We start from the raw sequence: 25037 nt of genomic DNA, 5'->3' as shown, positions 1-25037 counted from the left end.
CATTTTGCTTTTAAAAATTATTATGTCAGCAGTTGCAGAAGTGGTCTATTACTCACATCTGGTTAACAGAAAGACAACTCAAGTGATTCATTGTGAAGAAGCTATTTCAATACTAGTTTAATTAATAAAGGCGTTCCAAAAGTAGTCAGAAAACATCAAAGCTTAGAAAGGGATCATTTTATACGTTCCTTAAATCAACAAAATTGAAAACCACTTCTTATTAAATTGATAATGTTGTTTTCTTTCACTGTAGTATCTATTGTCATTTAATGTATTTTAATGTCTTAATGATAGTCTTTGAAATGAATGTTAGATTAGTATCAGGATAGTATACACTACAGTAGTTGGAACTGCTAACATGATGATTTTTGGAAGTCAAATCTTTAAAGTAGAGTAGTTAAAACGCTTTTAATAAATTTAGAACAAAAACACCACTTATGGGATAGAATTCATTTATATTATATTCATTCAGTGTGTATATATATATATATATATATATATATATATATATATATATACTGGAAGGGCTTTGCCCCTCTGTGCGCCCATCCCCCATTTCCAGTTTAAAATGAATTAGTAAAATGAAAAAGGTTCTCATTCCTCGCTTTTTTCATACAATCTTTCATAGAAAAGTAACCTTATCCAAAATATGAGCACATTAAATTTTAAGATAAAATGCTTAAATATGATAATTATTATAATGTAGAAGTTAGTTAGATAATCAAAAATACAAAAAATTAGCTGTACGTTTGACAAATGACCAACTTATTATAAGCTGGTCTTTGCGCCCTATTTGTGTTCTTACTATTAACGGAGATTTGTATAAAGTAACTTAAAAATTTTTCATTAAGTTCTTTTCCGTGAACTTTATTAGAAAACTTTCTTTAAAAAAGATGGTTATTCTGAATATGAAAGAAAAGGCAATACAAAAGATAATCATAATTATAAAATCAAAGACAGTAACATGAGAATTCCTGTTTATAATTTAAGGATGATCAAGAGGATCATTTTGCGGGGGAAGTGGTAAGGGGGACCTGTACTGTAACATAGGGAAAATGTAGAGACGCCAACTTCTAAAATATAAATTTAAATGCGAAGTAATTATTCTTTAGTGCATATAGTACAGGTTATAGTATCTAATATTGTTTAAAAACATTACTAAATGATGTTGACAATTTTCGTAAAGAATATAAAATACATTCATTTAGTCAATTTATTTAGGAATTGGAGCATGGAAACGTGGCAACAGCGCTCATTACTCAATTTTTCCACTTCGAAGTTGCAACCCTGAGTTATAATACCTGTCATGCGAGTTGTCTTATTTTTTGTTTTTTCATACGCATATCATTTTGCAAAAGATAAAAAAACCAAATATTAAACTTTATATACAATTTTTAATTAATAAACGTTTGAATGGAGCTTTCTTGCTGTCAGAGGAGGCTTTGTTTACTTTGCAGAAGTCGCACTGTCGCACGTAGCAGACAAGGTTAGATGACATTCATCCGGCGCATGTACTGTAAAGTGTATACATATATATAATCATATGTTGCCAGTGTTTTCACGTAAAGTTCACAATGATCTCGTGAACTCAGAAAGTATGAGCTTCTTTATTAAAATTCTTTATACAATAGGCCATAACATGTGTGTTTTAAGATGACAAATTGATCCCTTATTATTAGACTTTATCAATATAATTTTTTTGAACTAATCTTTGCATTTTTTAACCTGTAAAAACTGTTTTTGTGAAAACAGAATACGTGTTAACTATTAAAGCATTGGTTAACTTACCTTCCCCCAGATCCAATCTTGCAGTATTTTTTAATACAAAAATGAACTATATAAAATATTGAGAAAATTCAGGAACGTTCTTAGTGAAGTTAACTATAAGGGTATTAATTTTGAGTAAGTTCTCTGTATTTTTGTATACCTTGTTAAAAGTGGCCTTTGAGGGTGGGCGACTTTGAACAAGGGGGGTGTAGTTGGAAGAGATTGGAGTTACTCTCAAGTGTCTCAAGCCTTCCCTTTAAGTTAAATAACGATGGTGGTACTAGGTCCGATGTTAGCGTGTAGTGGCTCCGTTTGATTCTTCGGAATCCGACTCATAGGAGAGATCTGGCGTTTGAGCAGTGATGCGTAGAGGCCTTGATGGGTTGGTCGCCAGGTTGACCAATGGGTGTTACAATCGTCGATTTGTTGGCCCGGGGTCAACTGTCTCCACTCCTAAGTTACAGGGAGGGAGGTCATGAGCACCCAGAACCGAAGATAGGACTTAGGAAGAGGCTTTGGTGGAAAAACAAGTTGTAAAAATTGTCTTATATTGGTACAGTGATATTTATTGAATATGTACTTCAAGCAATTTGAGTGGCTTAGGAGATATGCAATACACGTATTTGCATATCTTGGATCGATATCTATCAGTCGTCACACAGTCCTTCTTATATACTTTACGTCGCTTTCTTACTTGCGATGTTGGTTACCACCTGGGGAGAGATAGGTGGTACTATTAAGTACTAGTTGGAAGTCGGTGCTGCGCGCGAAATTTTAAAATTCAAATTTATGTAGAAACGATCTCATTTAAGAAAAATGATTATTTTAATATACGATAATTAATAAAATAATGCCCTGGATTGTAACAACCTCTTGACAATCCTTAAACAAGGTAGAGAAATCAGTTTATAATTGGAAAACTCCTTTGATGGCATGGTTTGATTTAAACAAAGTAGATAATGTCGCAAAATCTATAAAATGCATTATCATTGCAGAATATTACATATTCGATAATAAAGTAAAAAAATGGAAACGACGAAAATATTCACAAAAAATTTTACTATAGGTATAATAAATCTTGTTCCTCCAAAAGACCAAAAAAGTTTTTACTTGAAATTAATACTAAACAAAGTTCAAGGTAAAACATCATTTTTCGATTTAAAAATTTCCGATAGTATTGTTTGTGATACATTGGAAGAAACGACTATTACTATAGGAATGGTAAAAAATAATTCACAAATTGACAATATTTTTGTTAGAAGCTAGTAATGTGATGTTACCATTTCAATTACGTAATTTTTTTACATCGTTCCTTATATCGAAAAATTTTCAAGGTAATACGATTTGGCTGGAGCATAAAAAAATTTTGTTACAAATTGTAAAGATAATAAAAATACAGCCCCATTATATTTAAAAAAAATTTTTAATTCCAATGAGAAATCTTGCGTGGACTTTGGTTTACCAGAACCAAGTACATACACAGAAGAAAATTCTGTTAATGACACAATTGAAATCGAAATTTACAAAGAAAAATGTCGTGAAATTTTTGTAAAGTTAAATAATGATCAAAACCTTATTTTAAAAAGGGGTCCTCTATTTAAACTCAAAAATTTTTTTTAATGACCGTCCTGGAGGTTCTGGCAAAACTTTTTTATGTGGAACGATGAAATATGATTTTATTTCGATAAAAAGAAGAGTTTTATACATGGGTTGGACTGGTAAAGCTTTAATTCTATTACCAAAAGGAATGACGAGCGACAGAACTTTTGAATTACCATTGAATTTGAATTCGATTAAAAGTGCTGTCTTAAAGTTAGAATCCTATAAAAAAGATTACGTGAAGTTAATGTCATAATTTAGGACGAAGCTTCTATGATACCAAAAAAAGCCTTAGAAATAGTTGATAAAACCTTAAGAGATTTGTGTAATACAAGCACACTGTGTGAAAACAAATTATTAGTATTAGGAGGTCATTTTCGTCAAATTTTACTATAGTAGTTAAATATAGTTATTAACTTAACCTAATAGAAGAGTCTATTAAGTACTCCAAAATTTAAAATATATTTAAAGTTTCACATCTGAAAACGAATATGAAATTAATAGACAAAAAATTTTTGTCAGTTTTATTGGCTACTGGTAATGGAAGAATAAATTGTTTACATATACGTGAACAATAGAAAATAAACGATGTATGTTCGGAAAATTTTTAGTAATGTTAATAGTTTTTGAATGAATAGTGTAATATTAACGTCTCATCATGAATACACTTATTTTTTTAACAATCAAATTTTAGAAAATATGAAAGAAGAAAAAATAACTTATTATTCTTTAGACCATGCTACTTATAAAAAAGTTAATAAAACAGACGATAATATTTACATAAAATTTACAATAGAATTTTTAAATAATGTTTGAGAAGGACTTTTACCACACAAATTAAATTTATTAATCAATACTACATTTATGTTAATAAGAAACTTAAGTATTTCCAATGGCCTTTGTAATGATACAAGGTTAATAATAACAAAATTATTTGAATGTAACATAGAAGCAGAAATAATTACAGACGACAAAAAAGGATGTGAAGTTTCTATACCAAAAATAACATTAAGTACAAGTAGTTCATCATCACTCCCCTTTATTTTCTACAGAAAACAATTTTTTTTTGCATAAGCTTTTTGAATGACTATTAACAAATGTCAAGGTCAAAGTCTTGATTTTGTAGAATTGTATGTTAAAAACCTTTATTTTATTATGGACAGTTATATGTTGCCCTTTCTAGGTGTGAGGATCCAAGTAATATCTTCATTTAAATTGAAGCTGAAAATAATTTTAAAATACAAATAATTATTGAGTCCAAAATTTTTTATTAATTAAAAATAAATTTAGATACTCAACTATCTACACTATCCACATTGAAAAATGTGCAAAAAAAATTTAAGGGTGAAAAAATTGAAATATATCATTGAACTTACACAATTGATTAAATGCAACTTGTAAAAAAATTATGTTTTAGTAAAGAAGATTTGTTTATATGCAATGTATGCAAAACGAAATTTTTTAACCTTGAAAAGTTAGTAGAACATAAGACGACACATCCAAAACCATTATTTATTCATGATATATGTAAATTTCATTTACTTTAAAACAAAATTATCTTAGACATGAAAAGGAACACAGTTTAGAAAAAAAATGACATGCAGTTATTATAATAAAAAGCTCAAGAGATCGACACCTTTAATAAGACATAGAAAAATTCACAGTGAATGTGAAATTAAACAAATTTGTACAGAATGAAGAGAAGGACTTTCAAGGTTAGAAATCTTAAAAAGACTTATGAAAATTTACACTTTTAAAAATTTATAATGTACAATGTTTTCGAAAAAAATAGTTATTTTAGTACACACATAGTTTATTTTTCTCTCCTGTAACAGGATATTATTATAAAAATTTTTATTGTCGTATGAGTTTGGGACTTTTAAAAAATATATCTAAGTCTCTTATACAATACTTTCAATGATTAGCGCAATGAAAACAACTACTCAACAAAATGAAATTATCTTCTAAACTGTAAAAGCTGTTAAGAAGTAAGGTGGGGATCGAAAAGGATAAAGAGGGGTTGAAGGGGGATGTTTGGAGGATGAAGGAATATGTTATGAAATAGACAAAACAGAAGAGAACAAACGTATGACAAAGTGTTTCGAGGGAAAAGGGTGGGGGTTGGAAGGGGATGGAGGGGGATGAAGTTTGATGGAGGTGGGTTAGAGGCCGAATCCACTCAAAGTAACTAAATAATGTAGGAAAATTTATACTTGGCCGATAAAATACAAGTGCGGCCAAGTAAGCGCACTGGGTTGTTGGGGATTAGCCGCTTGGGATTTTGGTAATTAATAAATGAAGAAAAGTGCGGCCAAGTAAGCGCACTCGGTCGTTGGGGATTAGCCGCTTAGGATTTTGGTAATAAATAAATGAAATAAAATGCGGCCAAATAAGCGCACTGGGTCGTTTGGGATTAGGCATTTGGGTTTTATGTGTTCGGGCTTTGAGCGCTGTGTCTTTGAGTTTTGGACGTTTAAACGACGCGCAGTCGCTCGGCCAATCGGAGGCCGGCTGCGCACAAGTGTGCGCGAGTTCTCAGCACGATCTCGGCACACTGCTCCATAGTGGTATAGTCGAGCTTCGGCAGCTCAACAAAATATGTAGAGAATGCTGGTGATAGTCCTGCAGCTGGGTATCCCGGTTACGGACGACACTCTTCTCTAAAGGGGAAGGGCCCTAGGTGTCTCTTCACCCTGAATCTCGCCGAGTGCGATAAAAAAAAAAAAAAAAATTCCAACCGATGCCGTCTCTTCCACAATACCAGGAGACATATGTAGCCAGAGCACAATCTGGATCCAACTCATCAGAGTTGTGAGGAAGTCCCACCATCCCACCTGGTGTAGTTAGACAATTTGTGGCTACAAATGTAAGTAAGGGAAAACAGCTGTGAGGGGCACGGGAAGCCACAACGGCTACCTTCTTGGTCGTCACGTCCCCAACGCGCTTACCCACATGTTCCCGTCTAAAGATGAGCAGTTGGTTATCCGGGGAACGACCCGAGACGAGATATTCTTTGGTCAGCGGCGTACCTCCCTCCATCACAGTCTCCGTACATCGAGACTCCCAGGGTAAGAATCAAGCAACCCGTAGCCAGCTCTTCATCATCAGAAATAATAATAAAGAATAGCCTGGAAGTTTCACCACTGGCGCTTTTTAGGGCCATGATAAGTATTTACGTTCCCTACTGAACCATCAATTTCATCGGTTCTTTTTAGGATTCACCTAAGTGTAAACTACCTTGCCAACAAATACATTTTTATTACCATTTCCGGAAGCGATTCGTCGACTAAAAGACTATATTAACTAAAGACGGGCACTATTAAAGCAAGTCAGCTATTCACAAGCAGACGTCACCTGCGGAGTTGTTCTTCGCAAGGCTGGAAAACCCGGTGACCGACGACTCTATATTACCCTCTCGACTCTAAGCATTCTTATCCTCTCCAAGGTCTGCGCTGGGCAAACCTATAACGGCTATAAAGGAAAAAAAACTTGAGCTTACGGGACAGCCTCCACTGGACAAGTATCACTAACCAATCTCCCCATCTAAGATCACCAAAACAACTGAATCTGCAAATAAAAAAAGTGCTTTAGACACCAACGTCTTCAACGTTATACCGGGAGACGTTGGGAAAGAGCACTACAACTAGCCCCAAAGCTTCGGACTTTGTAATTTTTCTCCCAATCAGTCTGGGTCTTCAACAGCAAGCCAGAGAAGATCACCCTGAGGTATCCAGGCAGTCACAATCGCTGTTAACTGCAGTCAAGAAAGAGTTAACTTAAGAAGCTCACCGGTCTTTTTTAGGGCCATCGGACGTCGAACTACCTAGCCAACAAATGTATTAAAATTAATAAAGTTGACTGAAAATAGCCTTTAGGGGTCATAAAAGTCGTAAGCATGCCAATAGTCGCAAAAGGGTATATTGGAAAGAAAACTTCAAATGTATCTAATGAATACAATTTGAGGCGTCAAGAAACTGACGCAGAAAATTTATCGAGATTGAAACAGCAGCTTTAAAATTGACAACTTAAGAGTCTATTACGTGAGAGATCAGCTTTCCATTGTACCCTTACAGCAATCTCTGAAATCTTTAAAGATCCTACTTCAGATTTTTAAATAAGTGGAAAATGTATTTCTGTTTTTGTGGCAATAAAAATGTTGGGTTTAAGGTCCAGGACTTTGTTGCTCTGGTAATAAAATTGTAAGATATGAGAAAAAAAAAATTTTTTTTAATATAAATTTTTTGGGGGTTTAAAATCTTAACAGCTTTAAAAAATAGCCCTTGCCGTGAATTACACAGAAGAAACTGTAAATCAACAACTTCTTATAGCCATCGATTATTTTATGGCATAAAGAATGCACGGTACTTTTCAGAATAATTATTTTTTTGAATTTTTACACCTTATTATTTGACCAAATAAACTATATGGATTCCGAAAAAATATGTTTTTAGTAAGAAGATTTTTGTTCTGAGATGTATTGGGAATATGTATAAAATTTTCTAACTAAAAATGTTTCACATTACATGTCAACACACTGCGGTGTTTTATTTAGTAAGTCGGGCGAAGCCGAGACGGGGGGCTGCTAGTGTTATATGTAGGATGAACTGTAGAGAGCCGTAAGGGCTTATATTGAATGATCCACACAAACAAGTATAAAGTATAAGACGATGTATTCACACTTGCATACGCACATTAATATATACAACTAAGGTCTTACTCCCTGACTGATTTGCGCGCCAACTACCTAACATGAGATGAGTATGAACTGTATGATAATAATTGATTTAAATTAATTTTATTGAGTAATACTAGATGTATAAAATAAAACTATTGATGGGTCATTTCAATAAAGTATTATTTAATAAGCAATCAATGAAGCTCACCTATAGCAACTTTGAAATACAACGACGCCTCGACCGAAGAAAAACACAGTAATTTTGTAACGTGTTCAATTAAAAAATACGGGCTATCTTTTTCTTTGTTTAAGACCTCTGGTTACTTAAAAACACATGATTGAAAAAAATGTTTAATTGTAAGTAAAAAAAAAACAATATTTTTAACGGTTTAAAAATGCCAAGGTCAGTAGTATATAACTTATTCGACGTCTCTGAGGCAGTCCACTCATATTTACTAGCAACGTTCTCTGTGTTGTCCAATAACAAAATTTGGACACTTTTGTACACACCAGTAGATATTCCTAGCTACTATTCTTCAACACTCTATGATACGCTAGTTGACATATACGAGGCAGGGGACTTGAATACAGCCGCAGCGCCCCTTGAGTTGCCCAGTCATTACATTTAGTAACTCTGGAACTCGCGAGTTAAGGTCCCCAAGATAGCGTGCATATTATATCTACCCAGAGCGTAACTCATTCTAACTTGCTACTACACTCTGGCACTCCTCGACACACTAGTTAACGTCCTTGAGGCAGCGCACTTGTCTAAACTCGTAGCGCCCTCCGTTTTATCTAGCTTCTGAAGATGGACACTTCTAGATATGCTAATTGACATCCCTAACAGAGAGCACTGGTATGTATCCACATCACTCCGTGGGTTGCTACTTAGGTCATATAGTCCTGGACACGGTAGTATTATTGGGATTGGAAAATCGTATTCTAAATTAAATTCTTTCTTATATAGAAGTATATGTACGCTGTACTTTGTACCCGTAATTTTATAGTTTAAAATTTTTGAGCTCGATATATTTTTAAATATGATACAGAAAATTAAAAAAAGTTATTTTATTCAATGTTGAAAAATATTTCGATTGAATTAAATATATATTTTTGAACACATTTGTAATGTAAGTAAAAGGATTTTTTTACAGATGATCTGAAAGGATCTGAAAAAACATTCTTATAAAAAACGTTTGTTTATCATCGTATTTTAACAAGCAGAAAAATTATATAAATAGCATAGACAGATATGTCTTTAATTTTGATCACAAAAAGTATGAGAAGTAATAAAACTACAGAACAAACCTTAGAATTATATAGTTTTAAGAGTTTATTTTTAGAATTTAAATTAGTTTAAAAAAATTGAGAGAAGTTGATTTGATAACAAAAGACAAAACTTCCATGGTTCCAAAGAAGCTATAAGAACAATTCATAAGGCTTTAAAATATTTATGTTATGATGACACATCTTTCGAATACAAGTTGGTTTTCTAAAGTAAAGATTTTCGTTAAACTTTACCGATCACTAAAAATAGTAACAGAAGTATTATTACTCTTCAAATGATAAAATCATCATATTTATGGAGATTCTTTGAAATTCTTACTTTGCACAGAAATATTCGATAAATTTCTAAAAATTGCTTAAGATTGTTGTTAAACGTTGGTAATGAACTGATCAAGACATTTAATATTACTGAAAATTTTACAACAATTGTTTGTTTAGAAACATTCGGAAAATTTTAATTCAGATATAATGACTTAGACTAAGTCCTTGAAGGGGGTGGACGAGGCCCATTAAAATGCAAAAAAAGAACAAGTTTTTGAGTAGGGCTTATTTAGACCTCAGTTTTTTAAAGGGGCTAAGTAAGGGTTGAGCAGAAAGTAATGGAGTGGAAGCAAAAAAGGGACAACTAATATTTTTTTTAAATTATTGTTTACGTAAAAAGTAGGAGTAAACGATCAAACTTCCAAAGAGGGGTTAGTGAGGCTATGATAAAAGCTATGGAGAGTAAGGAGGGTCTTATCAAATCACAATCAGAAAAAACACGTAATACCACAACAAATTAACCCTCTAAATGGGGGAGTAAAGAAGATGGTAAGGAGTAGGGTGAGGAGGGACCAGTAACCTTTAGTGCTTACAACTACGTATATCTAGAAAGAAGTTCAAAAATCTTTAAAAAAACATTCTGCAGGATGGCTTTATTTTTAATAAAACAGTATTACATGATAGTAAATATCACTTCAGAATGTTCATTACACATATGTTTTTAATAAATAAATAATATTGAACTATCTAACTTATATTCGTTGCAGCATAAAAAATACTTACAACGAATGTAAATCAGTGAACTGTACTACTTTTTATACTTTTTATTGAAAATCCTAATTTAACATGGAACTTGAAAGAAAAATCACACAAAGTTGCATTCACAAGGAAATAATTTGTAGCAATTTTCCATTTTTTTTTGTAGAATAGGTTTCTATAAGATTATCTAATTATACTGCTAAATAACTGTACAAGTGGTTATTAAAGTAAAATAAGGAAAAGAAAGTCAAATATGCATAAAAGTGTTCATATAGGTATATTTATACGATAAAAGTTATTGCCAGAATTGCTGCATATTTGTGCTCCTCCTACTTCTCTAACTATTTACCCTACTAAATAATATGAGTGTTCTTTAGTAAAAAGCACGTTAGTCACAAATGAAAGGTTGTAAAACAATCAAACAAAATAAGAAGTAGTTTATGTATAAAGAGCACTTTATATAAATAAAGCATTGATTGAAAAAAGATTTTACAAAATTACCGACTGTTTGAAAATTATTTCTTAAAAAAAAAAAAAAATATTAAAAGTCTATAAATAGTTTCTAACTTGTTATATTTAAAAGTAAAAAATAAATGAAAATTAAATGAATATTTATTTGTATATAGAAAAGCAGCAACTGTAATATTTATTTCTAAATTAGTTAAATGATTCAATTGTATAGACAAAAAATTGATTAAATTAAAACTTGAGAGTTCTTACAAATTTTAATTAAATCTTGTAATTTAATGAGCAATTAAAAAATATTGTTCTAAAAAAGAAGTTACAAACCGAATTATCACAAGGAACAAGATGTTGATTCATTATAGGGATCAGTGTGGATAGGCTACTTGGAAAGTGTAGAGAAGATCGTTAGTTTGACTAAGAAGAAAGGTTTTTTTTTTTTTTTTTTTTTTTTTCAGTTTAATGAGATACCGAACGAAGAATTAAAATTTAAAATTTTTTTCTCTGCATATTCGCTTTGGTAGTGTGGTGAAGCGTGGTAAAAACAGCGAGCTTCAATGAAAAGTTATTTGACTTTTATTATACATTTTCTTGAAGTCAGCAATCTGAGTTTATTAGTTTTATAAATCTAAAATTCTAATCTTACAAGTGTTCCTATATCATATATTGAATGAAAAGACTTTACTTTCTAGTAAGAGTAGCAGGTAGATGGAACGTGGAGCACTCAAGGGGTTTGAGTCCTACTAGTATATATATGCAGCAATTTTCAAGAGTAGTTCTATACATCCCCTACCCCTATTTTATAACTACAACAAACCCCCTTAAATTATAGTGAAATCTTTTTAATTTTTTTTTAACTTTGATAGGATGAAATATTCGGTTGCCACCAACTCCAACACCTTTACTTCTCCTTATTGTGTAAGCAAACTAGATTTTTGGCTGAGAAATCAAGACAAGAACTAAAAAGTTTTAGTTGTATAAATCTCTAGCCTGAAAACAAACTTATGAATTGCCAAAAAGGTCCAATGTCACTCAGTTTCCGGTGGTTAAGGACTGGCATTCTAATTAACATTTTAACCTTAAATTTTAACGGAACGTAAATTTTTTGACTTTTAACAATCACATAATATTTCATGACGTTCACATGCAAATATTTTGCAAACCATCAAATAAACTAAAAAAAAATCCTTCTGAAAAACTGCTCTGAAAAAGTTGTTAGACCACATAGAGCCATGTTTTAAAACGATTTGGCTTTATAGAGTATTAATGTCACACTGGTAAGATGTCCGTATTCCTAACTTTTTCGTAAATATCCTAAAAATGTGTCAGAAAATACTATTTTTTTGCTAAGTACCAGAGGTTGAAATGGCACTGACTTGAGCATGTTACCGATTTAGGCCACGCTCTCTTCCTCGCAGTGCCATTGACGCGTTTTCGAGAGAGTTGCTTTAAAGTGACTTAGTAAGCAAAATTATCAATATCTGCTGATCTAAGCAGCGTAAATGAATAATTTTTTTTCGATTTGGGAAATTTTAATATAATCAATATTGCACGTATCAACAACATTCTAGTTATAAATATGTTTGCTGCTAATATAGTAGTTTACTAATTAAACTCTGTAGCTTTATTTGTCTTTCCGTTTTGGAGTGCCTCTGGATGATTACTTCATCTATACTATACTAGAAGATGACGGTGATATTTGATACATTAGAGCAGCTTATAGCAATTGTTACAATTAAAAAATTTGTTTGTAATGATTAAAAATAATTATCCCATTCGTTCGTAAGTTTTTTTCTACATTTAATACAATGTGGTACTCTCATATTATTTCTATTAATACTTTTATCACTTTGAACATTTTATAAGCAAAGCCACAGGGTGCAATAAGTGCCATACTATATTAACAAAAGCTCTTTATAACTCAGCTATTTGTAACTAGAATGTTGTTGATATTTGCAATCTCAATACTATCACGAGCTAATACGCCACATTAAAGAAAAATTGTTAATTTATGATGCACAAATCAATAAATATCATTAGTTTTTCCAACCACTTTAGTTTGAAGCAACTCACTTGAAAACACGTCAATGGCACAGCGTAGAAGAAAGCCTGGCCAAAGTCTAGCTGGTAATTTGCGAAAAAAGTTTTTTTTTCGATACAGTCTTAAGATTCTTACGAAAAAGTTAGAGGTACAAAAATTAAGCCAATGTTAGATCAATATTCTATTAAGAGAAGGTATTTTAAAAAATGGCTGTATCTGATTTAACAACTGTTTTAAAGCCGTTTTGCAGAAGGAGGTTTTGAAATTTGTTTGATGGTTTGCAAGAAGTTTGCATCAGATCGTTTTTTAATATTGTAGGGTTCTTAAAAATTACAAAATTTATGTTTTGTTAAATGAGCTCTTTGTGTGATCTTAGAAGATAACCAAGTAAGTGTCACGTATGTAGTAACGTCGCATTGTCATATAAATACAAGGAGATAGATGTATATGTTAATGTATGTATAAGTATACGCAAAGGCATTCACTTTTCACTCTATTGTTTTAATTACCGGATGATGTACGTATGTTGTATATATATATGTAAGAGCGACCTATATATTGGGAAACAATTACCTTAAAACTACTTTTTTTTTATTCCAATCGTTATAAGACAGTATTTCTACTTGTTATATGTTATGCTAAGCCAAAAAAAATACTGCTGGTCACACTTTTTAAAAGTTAAAAGGATGTTAATCTTGTGTAAGCCATGAATCCATTATGCTTTTTGAGGAATAAAGTAATAAGCTTTGACATAAATGACCTGCACAGTAAAGTGGACCTTATTTCACATGGCATCCAAACAAGTGGCCCACAGTTGTAAGATTTACATGAGAAAGTAGATTCTCAGAAGTGCAGGCTAAGTGAGTAAAGGCTGGGTCTTGAACTTGGGAGCATGCATTACTAAGCCCACCGAGTAAGAAGAGCTGCAGCCTTAACCCTTGTGCTACTGTGATTGTACGTGTTTTTCAGTGATTTAATGTTAGTATAAAGCATTCTTTTCTGGTATTAATACGTTAAATGTATGACAAAACTTATGTTCTAAATTGAAGGCTTTATTTATAGAAATAAGCTTTATTTATTTTTTTGAAGTTTTCTATGAAGAAATTTTTAAAATCGTTTTAATTTAAGAAAATCAAAAATTGCTTTAATTAACAAAAGCATTATAGCACTATTCTTTCTAAATATATAATCAAATATACAATCTATCTTTACCAAACTCACTGCGATAGCATTTTTCTTGAAGATTTTATATTTCGTTATATACTCTTAAAGTTCTAAATAATGTTTTTCTACGTATACTTAGCCCTATATTAGTTTGAAAAAAACATTTGTGACCATACTAAAATAAAAACTGTTTTTTTATTTCTTTTTTTTTTTTACAGATTAAAAACAATTATTTACTATCAATTTTTCAATTCAAAGTGTATGTATTATTTAAAATGATATAGAGCAGATACTTTGTTCTAGTTCTGAATTTCAAATATCAAAGTTTAGAGTAATTTGTCATTTCTCATTAATACAAACATTTATTGATACAATCAACGTATATTATAATTAAAATAAAACTCTATTTATAGTGTTAAGTCACTACATGGTGGTCAATTATTATCTTGTATTATTGTCTGGTAGTTAGGGGTCGTCACGTGGAGCGTGTAGAGAGTGAAGCTCCACTAGTGTACATGTATGTACACATTTATGTACATACACTTTTCAGGCTGTCCTGTACTACACATTTAGGAGGCTCACCCTTTATTTATATTATGAGGTAACTTTCTTAGTTTGTAAATTTTGAGTATATTAAGCCATACAGAATAATATAATATTATGTTCTGTAAGGAAAAATATTTTTCATTTTGTCTTGTAATACATGATTCTATTCAGAGAATCCATTTACTCTAATAAATGACAAATTTTTTTTTATCATCTGTATCCATATAAATGTTATTTTAGCATATTTTAACTTTAAAATCCAATAAATTCGTAAATTTTTGTAAACTTCCTTCAAAGTAACATATTTTCGAAAATTTCTGTGCACGTGTGTGTCTATAAAAGTACATTAGAAGATATACCTTTTATTTATTCGACTGGTTGTTGTCAGAAAAAGTAGTTATTTGTTAATTATGAGTTTTTGACTACAAAAAAAAAATTGTCAGATGTGCCATATTTTGGTGTTATTTTATTGGACTTTTATCCCTATCTTAAATTTTTTTTGTTTTTTCTTTAACTCATCATTGTTAATAATATTTGATTATAATAAAAGATACCTTTTTTTTAAAGTTAGTTATATGTGGTTTTATCTAGATGCAAGCATAAAAATGATATTTTCATACCAACTAAATGCCACATTAATAAAAAAGGGGGCATAAATTAGAAAGAAATCTTATAAGTAAATCATTTTACAAGTATAAATGGGAGAACTAAAAATACATTTAAAGTAACGTCTAGTTATCAAAAGAAACAGATATTTATTTACGTAAGAGTCACCATAGAAATAAGTTTTGAGCTTATTTTTTACTCCTACTACATGACATAATATAATAATTTTCTCTTATATATTTGTTCCATTCAAAAATTAGGCAATTACGATTGACTTAAACGCAACCAATACAATGTATTTAGTGTGACAGATGAGCTTTATTAAAAAATTTATGTGTTTGATTTAATATACGCATCGTTACGAGCAGTATATTGTTATTTATAGAGAAAATCATGTAGATAACTTTATTTAATAAAGCAAATAATTACATAATATTTTTCCGTGTTAATTTAAAATTAATAAATACAAACGAAATTTTTTTTTTAAGTAAGTGAAATTTCTATACTTCTTAAGTTAAGTTATAACAATTAATTATGAAAAACGTCTTGTAAAAGTATTTAAGTAAGGGAGAGACAAGTAATGATAAAGAAAATATTTTTAATACACTATTTATAATTTTTTTTAGGGTAGACTCTGGCTTGGCGCACTAAACACGAGGGACAAGGTGTGGGTATGTTGAAGTAACCCTAGTACCTCCTAGTTTTTCTCAGTCCTGAATAAGCCATAACACAGTGGTATCACGTAATTACACGTATTTTTTGAAAAATTAATAATTAAATAAAAAAAATCAAAGGTTTAGTTTTTGTGATCAGTCAAAAACTGTTATTATACACTTCTTTTATTGTGTATAAGTATCTTTTTATTAAGTTCCATTGAAAGTTGAATTTAGCTAAAAAAAGTAGCGTTTGGTCTTAAAATTTTTAAGTTAAGCATAACTTAAACAAAAAACGTGTGCATGAGCTAAGCAGACTGCCTAGCAGGTATATCATTTAAACTAACATAATTTACTACTCATTTTTTGAATTTTTTTGAGATGGTGAGTAAATATGAGTGGGGAGAAGAGATATGTACGTCACAAAAATGCTTGCTTTTAACATTTTTTAAATATGTGTTACTATTATCAAGTTCTGGAGTTACCAACTTAATATTTATATCCAAATATTGCTATTCTTTGGTGAAAAAATCCCTTAAGCTATTAAAGACTAAACAAATTAGATTACAATTATCATTTAAACAATAAAATAAAGCATTTCCCTCTTCACTGTAGTACATGTCGGCTTTGCCTGAACGAAATACCCACTTTAGGGCCCCTTTCCTATCAGAAAGCGATTATTTGAAGAATATTTTTATTTTAAATCATAACCTGGAACTTAGTAGACACTTATCCAATATTGCTTATTGATTCAAAAGCTTAATGTGCCCTTTCTAAGAAAGAAAAAAATAGGACTTATCATTCTCATTATACAAATGTTTAATTTTCTTGGCTCCAAGCCTTAACTTACCTATTTTAGGCCACTATCCCCTATCGTATAAGAAAAAAATAATAAAAACAATACTTTTTTTCACAAATTTGTGCTATAAGACAACATAACGTCTTAGGATGTTCAAATATTAAGTATAATGCTTCCGTTCAATCAAAGAAATACAGACAGGCAACAGTAATCATTGGTTCTAGAATGGCATAACTGCTACAAAGAGAGCCACATCTAGGTATTTAAATGCCTCGTTAGAATTTCCAACCAGACAGTACGTATACGCTAATATAAAACTACTACTGTGTGTAAGTACAACAGCAGAAGAGAGCAAATTAGTAAACTCACTAAAGAATAAAAGGATACATTTGTACGTATATTTATGTATAATTAAAACAGACTGACAAAAAAGAGGAAGGTTGTTTTATGTGATATTTGATGATCTTCATCACAGGAAGAGAAAAATATTTAATCTATGCGTTATTGTACATATATGTATATCCATCTAAACGTTTACTTGCTTACTTGCTTTATCTTTTTACAGACTAAATCTGCGTATACACCATGCCCGTAAAAATTTTACTTTAAGTTATTTGTATTTCAAGATTGAATAAAATGATATGATAAACGAACTGCTTAGTTGTGTATACACAACATTTATCTACTATAAACGAGCTTGAACTCGCAAATGAAAATTAGAGAACAAACGGAAAAAAATAATTAACTAAGGAATTTTTATGGTATTATTGATTCTTCTTTCTATTTTACTTAAAAAAATTAAATAATTATCTGTTTAAAGATAAGTAAAGTTTTTCTATAATTTGTTTTTTCTTATTCATGAGTGTATTGAAACTTATCTAAGATACTCTAGATACTACTATACTCTAGATACATCTTAGATTTTAAATAAAACTAATGATGTAAGGAGAACTTTTTACTAAACCAATATCTAGAGCACAGAAATATTTGACATTTGAAAAGATTATGTTTTTGAAATACACTATTTGCGACTGCTTGTTTCAATAAAAAATATTTATATTTATTTATTACTAGAACTAGAAAAATAAATTTACCACACATATTTACACACTAATACGCTTACGTGCATGTGTATTAGTTGATAATTTTTAGTATTGATTCGATGATCTAAGTCGTAAGTAGTACATTAATAAAATATTTGTTGTTTGAAACTGACATCTGAATCAAAAAATAGACTGTTTAAGATAGTCATTAAATAAAGTTTACCATGAAAAATATTTTATAGGAATACCAGAGCTCTTGTGATTCAGAAAGCTATGTAACGTACTGTATGCGGTATCTCTTAAAATTAAATGTACTGACGATGTTTGTCAATAAGAAAATATGTACTGCTGGTAAGAAATAAGCTAATGTTTGCAGTAACAGCAATTATTGATGATGCATTAAAAATAACAATACGAACTCAAATTCTAGTTTCAGGTTTTTCTAAAAATTAAGATACGTTTTTATCTTTGTTTTTTTGTAAGCTATACCTACGGAAGAGAGAAGTTTAGATTGCCTTTATATATATATATATATATATATATATATATATATATATATATGTGAGTGTGTGTATGTGTGTGTGTATTGTTCTATCTGATTATTTCTCAAGAGATTTATTTTTTACAATGTTATCAGTCAGACTACAATACCGTAACCACCGTGTTTCTTTAAAATTCCTTTTTCAGGTAACTTTGTCAGACTGTTAAGTGGTAGATCAATAAAAGAGACAACATCTCCGGTTCTCGTACCTCCATCATTCTCATCACATCCTAGTCTCTTCAGCTGTGGGTTGTGATCCCTGTAAAAAAAAAAAACACATAGCAATTTGTAGGGTGATAACTGTAAAAATTTATCAGAATGTTATAGAATCTGTGTACACAAAATAAAACTTCAGGCAGATCTCACACTTATTGATGGTTTTTCAATCAATCATAAATTGTTGAAATCGCATATTTGGTCAACGATACATCTTTAATTTCTATGAAAAAATAAGTTACATAAAGTATAATATCTTTCAGAAAACCAATTTCCTGTCTCGCTTTGTGAAATTTTCAATATTTATTAACTTTTTGTAGTACCTATACAACTTTTTGCAGCTCTATGTTTACAGGTCTTGACTTTCTAATATTTTTGGACTTTATAAAAGTTAGCATGTACATTGAGTACACAAAATTTCTAGATGTAATAATGTAGTAACGCAATTGAAGAAACGTAGACTAATCTCAGGTACGTTTTAAATAAGTTTTGCTTACAAGTTGCATAACATATTCTAAGGGCTAAGATTTGTTGTTATTTATAAGAATATGTGTGTAATTAATTTGATAAATACAACAATGCCTCACTATGATAGCGATAAAAAAATTTTCTTTAGTCCGAACTTCATTCAAAATGATTGACTTACTTTTTCGAAATACATTTTCCAGGTAACGTAAAAACCATGTATTTCAAGTTGTTACACGTGATAAATGAGTAAGTATGTTATTACTATGATGACGAAAACTTTAAAGTGTTATTATTATAGATTGGGGCATATGTGTCGAATTAGAATGTTTTTTCGTTGTATTTTAAGGTATCAAGAATTCTTAGGTATCGTTGTAAGTTTAAGGTATCAAGCACTTGAAAATATAACTGTAAAATAATGAAAAATGTATTATTAAACTTACAAGACGTTTTAGTCGTAAAGCCAACCACTTACACTATTATGATGCGTGGAATTGTGATGTGATTTAATTTAATCATGTAATACAAATTCTATACTGAACAGGTTTAAATATAGAGTAAAGAGAACACAAAAACAGTGGACAGTGGCCGCTTGGGTACCAAAGTATGAAGTTGTACTTTTATAAAATTATATTGCAAACAGTGTAATCATGAGTATGAAAACACTTTTTATGAAACAGTATTGCGTACAAAGGTGGTCCTATTATCGAGGAAATGAGTATATTTACGTTAATTGACTAACGTTTGAATTGTTGTGTAAGACGTTAAAGACAATAAACAATGTATAATGGTACAATACAGTAAAAATAATGTATAGGCTGTTCAGAACAAGACTGTGCACTTTCATCGAATCTTCCCGTGATTTCAAAAAAACTCCCTTCTGCCTATGCTGATTACATCTGTAGCGTCACGCTCACATCTGTCATTCATACTAATTGCTAATTTACATTAAATATCCGAAATATACCTTATTGTATCTAAGAAATTTAGTAAAACCGTCCTACAGTATCGCTTTCTGCAATTACATGATAGTGAATATTCCTTCATGACGTTCATCACACTCGAACGTATATTTAAAATAGCATTAGAAAATACCGAGAAAAGTTGAAGCTTGTTTAATTGTACAACTATTTGATGAATGTTTAATTTTAAAAAATCGCAATTTAACATGTAATCTTATGAAAAAATCCGTTAAAAAGAAATTCATATGATGTGTAAAAATCTCCCAACTATTTTGGTACGAAAGATTGCTTTTAGATAAAGCTTTCAAACTTTGAAATAGATACACTAGTAGGTTTTTAAATAAATTTAAAGAAAGAGGATCAACTATGCGTAAGAGCATGTACGTAAGTACATCCAGATAAAAAAACCATTGCTAGCTTAGCTGCTCATATTTACGCTCCTCTCACTTCTCTGAACTTGTCCCCCGGTAACTATGTGAATAATGTCTTTTAGTCAATAAATAACAAATCACTGTTATCATGAATGGGTTGATTGTGAAAGAAGAAAACACAATAAAAATCGACTATCGTATTTGTTTAGTACAAAAGATAATTTTTGTTTTGTTTTTGTAAATTTCTATAAGATATAAGAAATTGCAATATCAGTTTTTTATTCATAGTCAAAGTACTTAGTTATTTGTATAGAAATAAATATTTATTATTATATAGCAAAGCTGCGCTTCTTTAACATACAAATTTTCAAGTTTTCAAAAAAAACATTTTACTAACTAAAAAAGTTAGTTTATTATATATATAACATAAGTAAGTTTCATAGAGTTTGTTTCTTTATTAAATTTCTAGTTATACAAAATAAATTAATACTCAGTCAATTCAAATCATATTCAAAATTAGTAACCAACTACACGATATCATGCAGGTAACGAAAACACATGTTAGGCCTGCTTATAGCAAAGTAGGTAAGGGCCTCGAGTAGTGTACAAAGAATTTGTGGCTTAATTCTCTTTGGAACGTGTTTTTTGCTTCTTTTTTTTTTTTTTTTCTTTTAAAATTTGTTAAAAGAAAAAGATAGATTTACAAAACTCAAAATATGTGGTACGGTATGGTGTGTAGTGGTGTTATGTGGTGTAAAGGGGACCGGAATTATGTCATAGGAGAAGAGGCGAAGGGGAAGAATCAAGCAAGATCTACTTCCATCTCACTTTTTGTCAAGGCCTCCAATCTGAAATCCTGTCCTGCATTTACCTTTATGCACAATGCGCCTGTAGAAGTATAACTTTCAAAATTAAAATTTTCTGATAAAATTGTGTTCAGTTTAAACTATCTTTAAAGAGTTTTTCATACGCAGTCCAAACGTTTTTTAAATTTAAATTGGAGAATCTGATACCAAAAGTCTAAAAGATACCAAAAACTCATGGTGTCCTAAAACTTTTCTTCTTACGGTTTATAACAAAATTTTTTGTTTTTCACGTCTTTTTTAATACTACTTGGTAGATGAATACTACTACTTTAGAATAGAAGACTAGTTTAATATTCTAACTAGTGTAGTAATTATAAATGTAATAGAATTTTCTATTTAATGCAAAAAAATCATACAGCTTATCCATAGTCCATATATAAAGAGTCAAAAATATACCTGTAGGGAAAAATGTAATGAGTGACTTGGGAAGCAAAATTAAGTCTCGTTCAAGCAAGTATCAGCAATGCAAGGCAGTTTCGACGAATCGAAGACTTGAAAGAGTTAAACTTGTACCTCTTCATGTCTGTTTCTTTGTTGTGGCTCTACCATAAGCCCCTGATATAAATACTTAATTTCTTAAATATCTGTTACTACTTTGTATCATGATTAATAACACATACATTTTTTAAATAAACCAAACTATATACCTTTTATGGGTTCTTGGGAGATGGCAAACCAAACTTTACAGTGCATTTAACAACTAAGCTTTAGACTTATAGACTCTGGAGACCAGCCCTTTGTACAAAACCCCATAATTTTATATTAAGGTAGTTGTTTCCTAAATCAAAAGTATCTAAAAAGGTACGAAATCGTCAGCAAAACTTATATAAGCGTCGAGAAGTATGTGTAACAATTTTAAGACTGACTTACCACGTCGTTACTGAAACATTATCGTCAAAGAATCACTTTTCTTACATTGGAGCAACGGTGTAAATACTTCATAGCCTCATTATTTTAAAAAGTGTAACTTACTGCATATCTATAAATAATTGAAAAACTACTGAAAACTACTTTAGACAATAAAGAAACACATACATTTTTTTAAGAATCTTTCACCACATAGTTTTAAAGTAATAGTTATAAAAAAATTGCTCTTTGTTTGATTTTGGAAGATAACCAAGTATGTATAGCGAATGAGGCAACGTCGCATTGTCACATTAATACAAGTAGATGGATGTATATGTTCAAGTATGTATAAGTATACGCAAAGGCATTCACATTCCACTCTGATATTTTGAAACCGAAATGATACACGTATGTTGTATATCTCGACGGCTCCGAAGAAAAAAAGCCACATTCAGTCGTCGACGAAAATAAAAAACACTCAATGCTTTTAACGAAAAATAATAACTTCCTACATGCATTGATGAAAAGTAATAAGAATTTCACCCCTCAAACAAAAAGAAGCAAGAGTTATAGCATTCCAAAGAAAACTAACGACACGTAATAACCTTCGATAAAAAAGATCAAGTCTCTCTGTACTTCGAGGAAAAGTAGCAACAATGGCTGCACTTTGTTAAAGAGTATTAATTTTTGCCTCTCTACCATTAAAACTAGTAACAGTTACTACGCTTCGAGTAAAAGTATTAACACTCGTAACGCTTCGACTAAGAATATCAAAATTCGCAATCTCTCCGATTAAAACTAGTGATACTTACTGTGCTTCAAGAAAAAGTATTAAAACTCATAGCACTTCCAATAAGAATTTTATAATTGGAAACTCCTCTGATTAAAAGTATTGGAATGCGTTGCATCGTATACCAAAAGTGAACGTTTATGTGAGTAATATCACAAGTATTTACGTTATTAAAAATGATGGGACATTATTTTTATAAATGGTTACTTACCTTAAGATGTTTTAAATAATTAAAAAATAAGATTTACGTTTTCAAAGTGCAGTGATGGACTAAAAACCTTTTACTTATACTTAAGTTTATTTTACTCATTGCACTTTTTCAAGCTTACAAATGTACAGCAGGTTTCTAATTCAGCTTACTTAAAATATCTGAAATGTACAGGTATGTTATATACTTACTTAACTTACATACAATTTTTTACTCATTTAACATGCATAATATGTATTTGTATCAAATTATACATACATATTAATTACATACATAACGTGTATTATTTTATTTCTAAATATTTAAAATTTGTTTATTTTTAAGGTATTGTATAAAAACTAGCATTTTAGTGAAATTATTTAAATTTTTTTAAAATTGTTTACAGAAATGTGTAATACAACGTGTACAATACTTATTATTTTTAGATTATGTGTATTGCACGCATCTTTTAGTTTATAAAATGTGAACATGCTAAACTGGTAAATTTTGAAGAGATCGTCGAACATATAACGTTTCTTACGTTGCCATTTTCAGGTAAATGAGATTTGTGACATTTCAAAATGAGTGGTTATTTTGCCTCGTTACGAAAAGTAGTATATAAAACACATGCATACGCTTAGTTGCGCTTATTTAAGGAGGTTGCCTTGCGATAAGACAACCTGAGCAAAATTTAACAAAAAATAAGAAAATCAACTTTCGGACTGTGTTAAATCCTTATCAATTTTTTTCAACACGCTGTGCGAGCCTCAAGACCGAGAAATAATAAAATGAAAATTCAGTAGTTAACACATGCTCTTACGGGTAGTTATAAAATTTTCACTAAATACTATGATAGAAATAATGCGGGTTAACAAAATGAGAGTGGTTGACATAAAAATATTTAAATAATAGTTAAGCAAAATTCTTAGCATACACAAAAAATTTAGCAACGTTGTATGTTTTATTGATCTACAGATTATATGCCTACAGTGCGTTTGCTTACATTTTGCATGAGTCAGGCGATCTTGCTAAATTTCAGCTCTGTATTGGTAATATAGTTTGCTACTAAACAAGAACTCTAACTAGGCAATGCCCTTAATAAGAACACTCGACCACAGGACAGCCATGCCTTTCATTTGTGAAGTGGCTATAATTATGAACTCGTATGAAATTAAGTTTTTTTAATCATTTGAGTGAAAAAACTACGACAAACTGACTATCAGAATTTCCACCATAGTACTTAAATGATTTCCAAAATTTTATTTTATTATTTGTAGTTCTTTATCATACATGTACAAAAAAGTACGCAAAATAATATATATAAATCGCCTAGTAGTATGATCGAAACAATGCTAATCGATTGTAATGAAGTAAAAAAAAAAAAAGTTTTCCTTCAAGGCCTAAAAAAAAGGGCAAAAATGGTAAAACAAGGTTTTTACCGTGGGAAACAAACAGTAAACAAAAAAAAAACAAAAAAAGTATGCGAGCCAAAAAAACAAACAAAATTAGCTCTAGTTGATCCTAATTGGTCCAGTGATTTTTCCCGTGGAATACGAAAAACCTCGTTCTTTAAGCAAATATTCTGAAATTCATAACTCTTTTTTTCCATAAACATTAAAGGCTGAAATTAGGCAGAGTTGTAGCTTTAGTGATCTTCAACAACTATACCCAATTTAAGCAAGATCGGATGAATAATTTTTGCAAACCGCAGCTAATTACAAAAAAAATGTACTTTGGCAAAAGGGCGTTAAAAAAAGTTGTTTACAGCGGTAGATGCAATTTTTTGGCGGAATCGTATTCTTTAATACTTACTCTACAAATAACCAAAATGTCATACTTTTTTTGCAGTGTGGAAGTAGCTTAAAAAATGATATACTGCATGGATACTTTTTGCGCACGGCAGTACTGCGCGTGAGGGGTAATCCCCAAAAGTAGTACCGAATGTAAAGTGCGAAGATCAAATTAATAAGGTCTAATAACACAAACGCCTATCGCCCGATGACCCAAGGCGCTTACTGGCCACTCTATTCAATAATGAAATGTTAATCGATAACACAAGAGCCTATCACCCGATGACCCGGGCCGCTTATTGGCCACTCTGGTAAATAATAAATTATTAATCAGTAACGCA

General features: G+C 30.6%; 1 protein-coding gene across 1 annotated transcript in view; it reads right to left on the bottom strand.

Annotated features, from left to right (window-relative positions):
• Positions 1-25037, bottom strand: part of mmd (disintegrin and metalloproteinase domain-containing protein mind-meld) — a 2100572-nt gene that overhangs the window by 326126 nt on the left and 1749409 nt on the right. Inside the window, exon 23 of the mRNA XM_089595760.1 lies at positions 18309-18462. Coding sequence (XP_089451886.1) covers positions 18309-18462 — 154 coding nt within the window. The remainder of the gene's footprint in view (positions 1-18308; positions 18463-25037) is intronic.

The sequence above is a fragment of the Copidosoma floridanum genome, unplaced genomic scaffold, assembly GCF_036245765.1.
Source record: "Copidosoma floridanum isolate Cflo_tuat_1 unplaced genomic scaffold, Cflo_Japanese_pri ptg000027l, whole genome shotgun sequence".
NCBI lineage: Eukaryota > Metazoa > Arthropoda > Insecta > Hymenoptera > Encyrtidae > Copidosoma > Copidosoma floridanum.
This window is presented reverse-complemented; position numbering and strand designations above follow the sequence as displayed.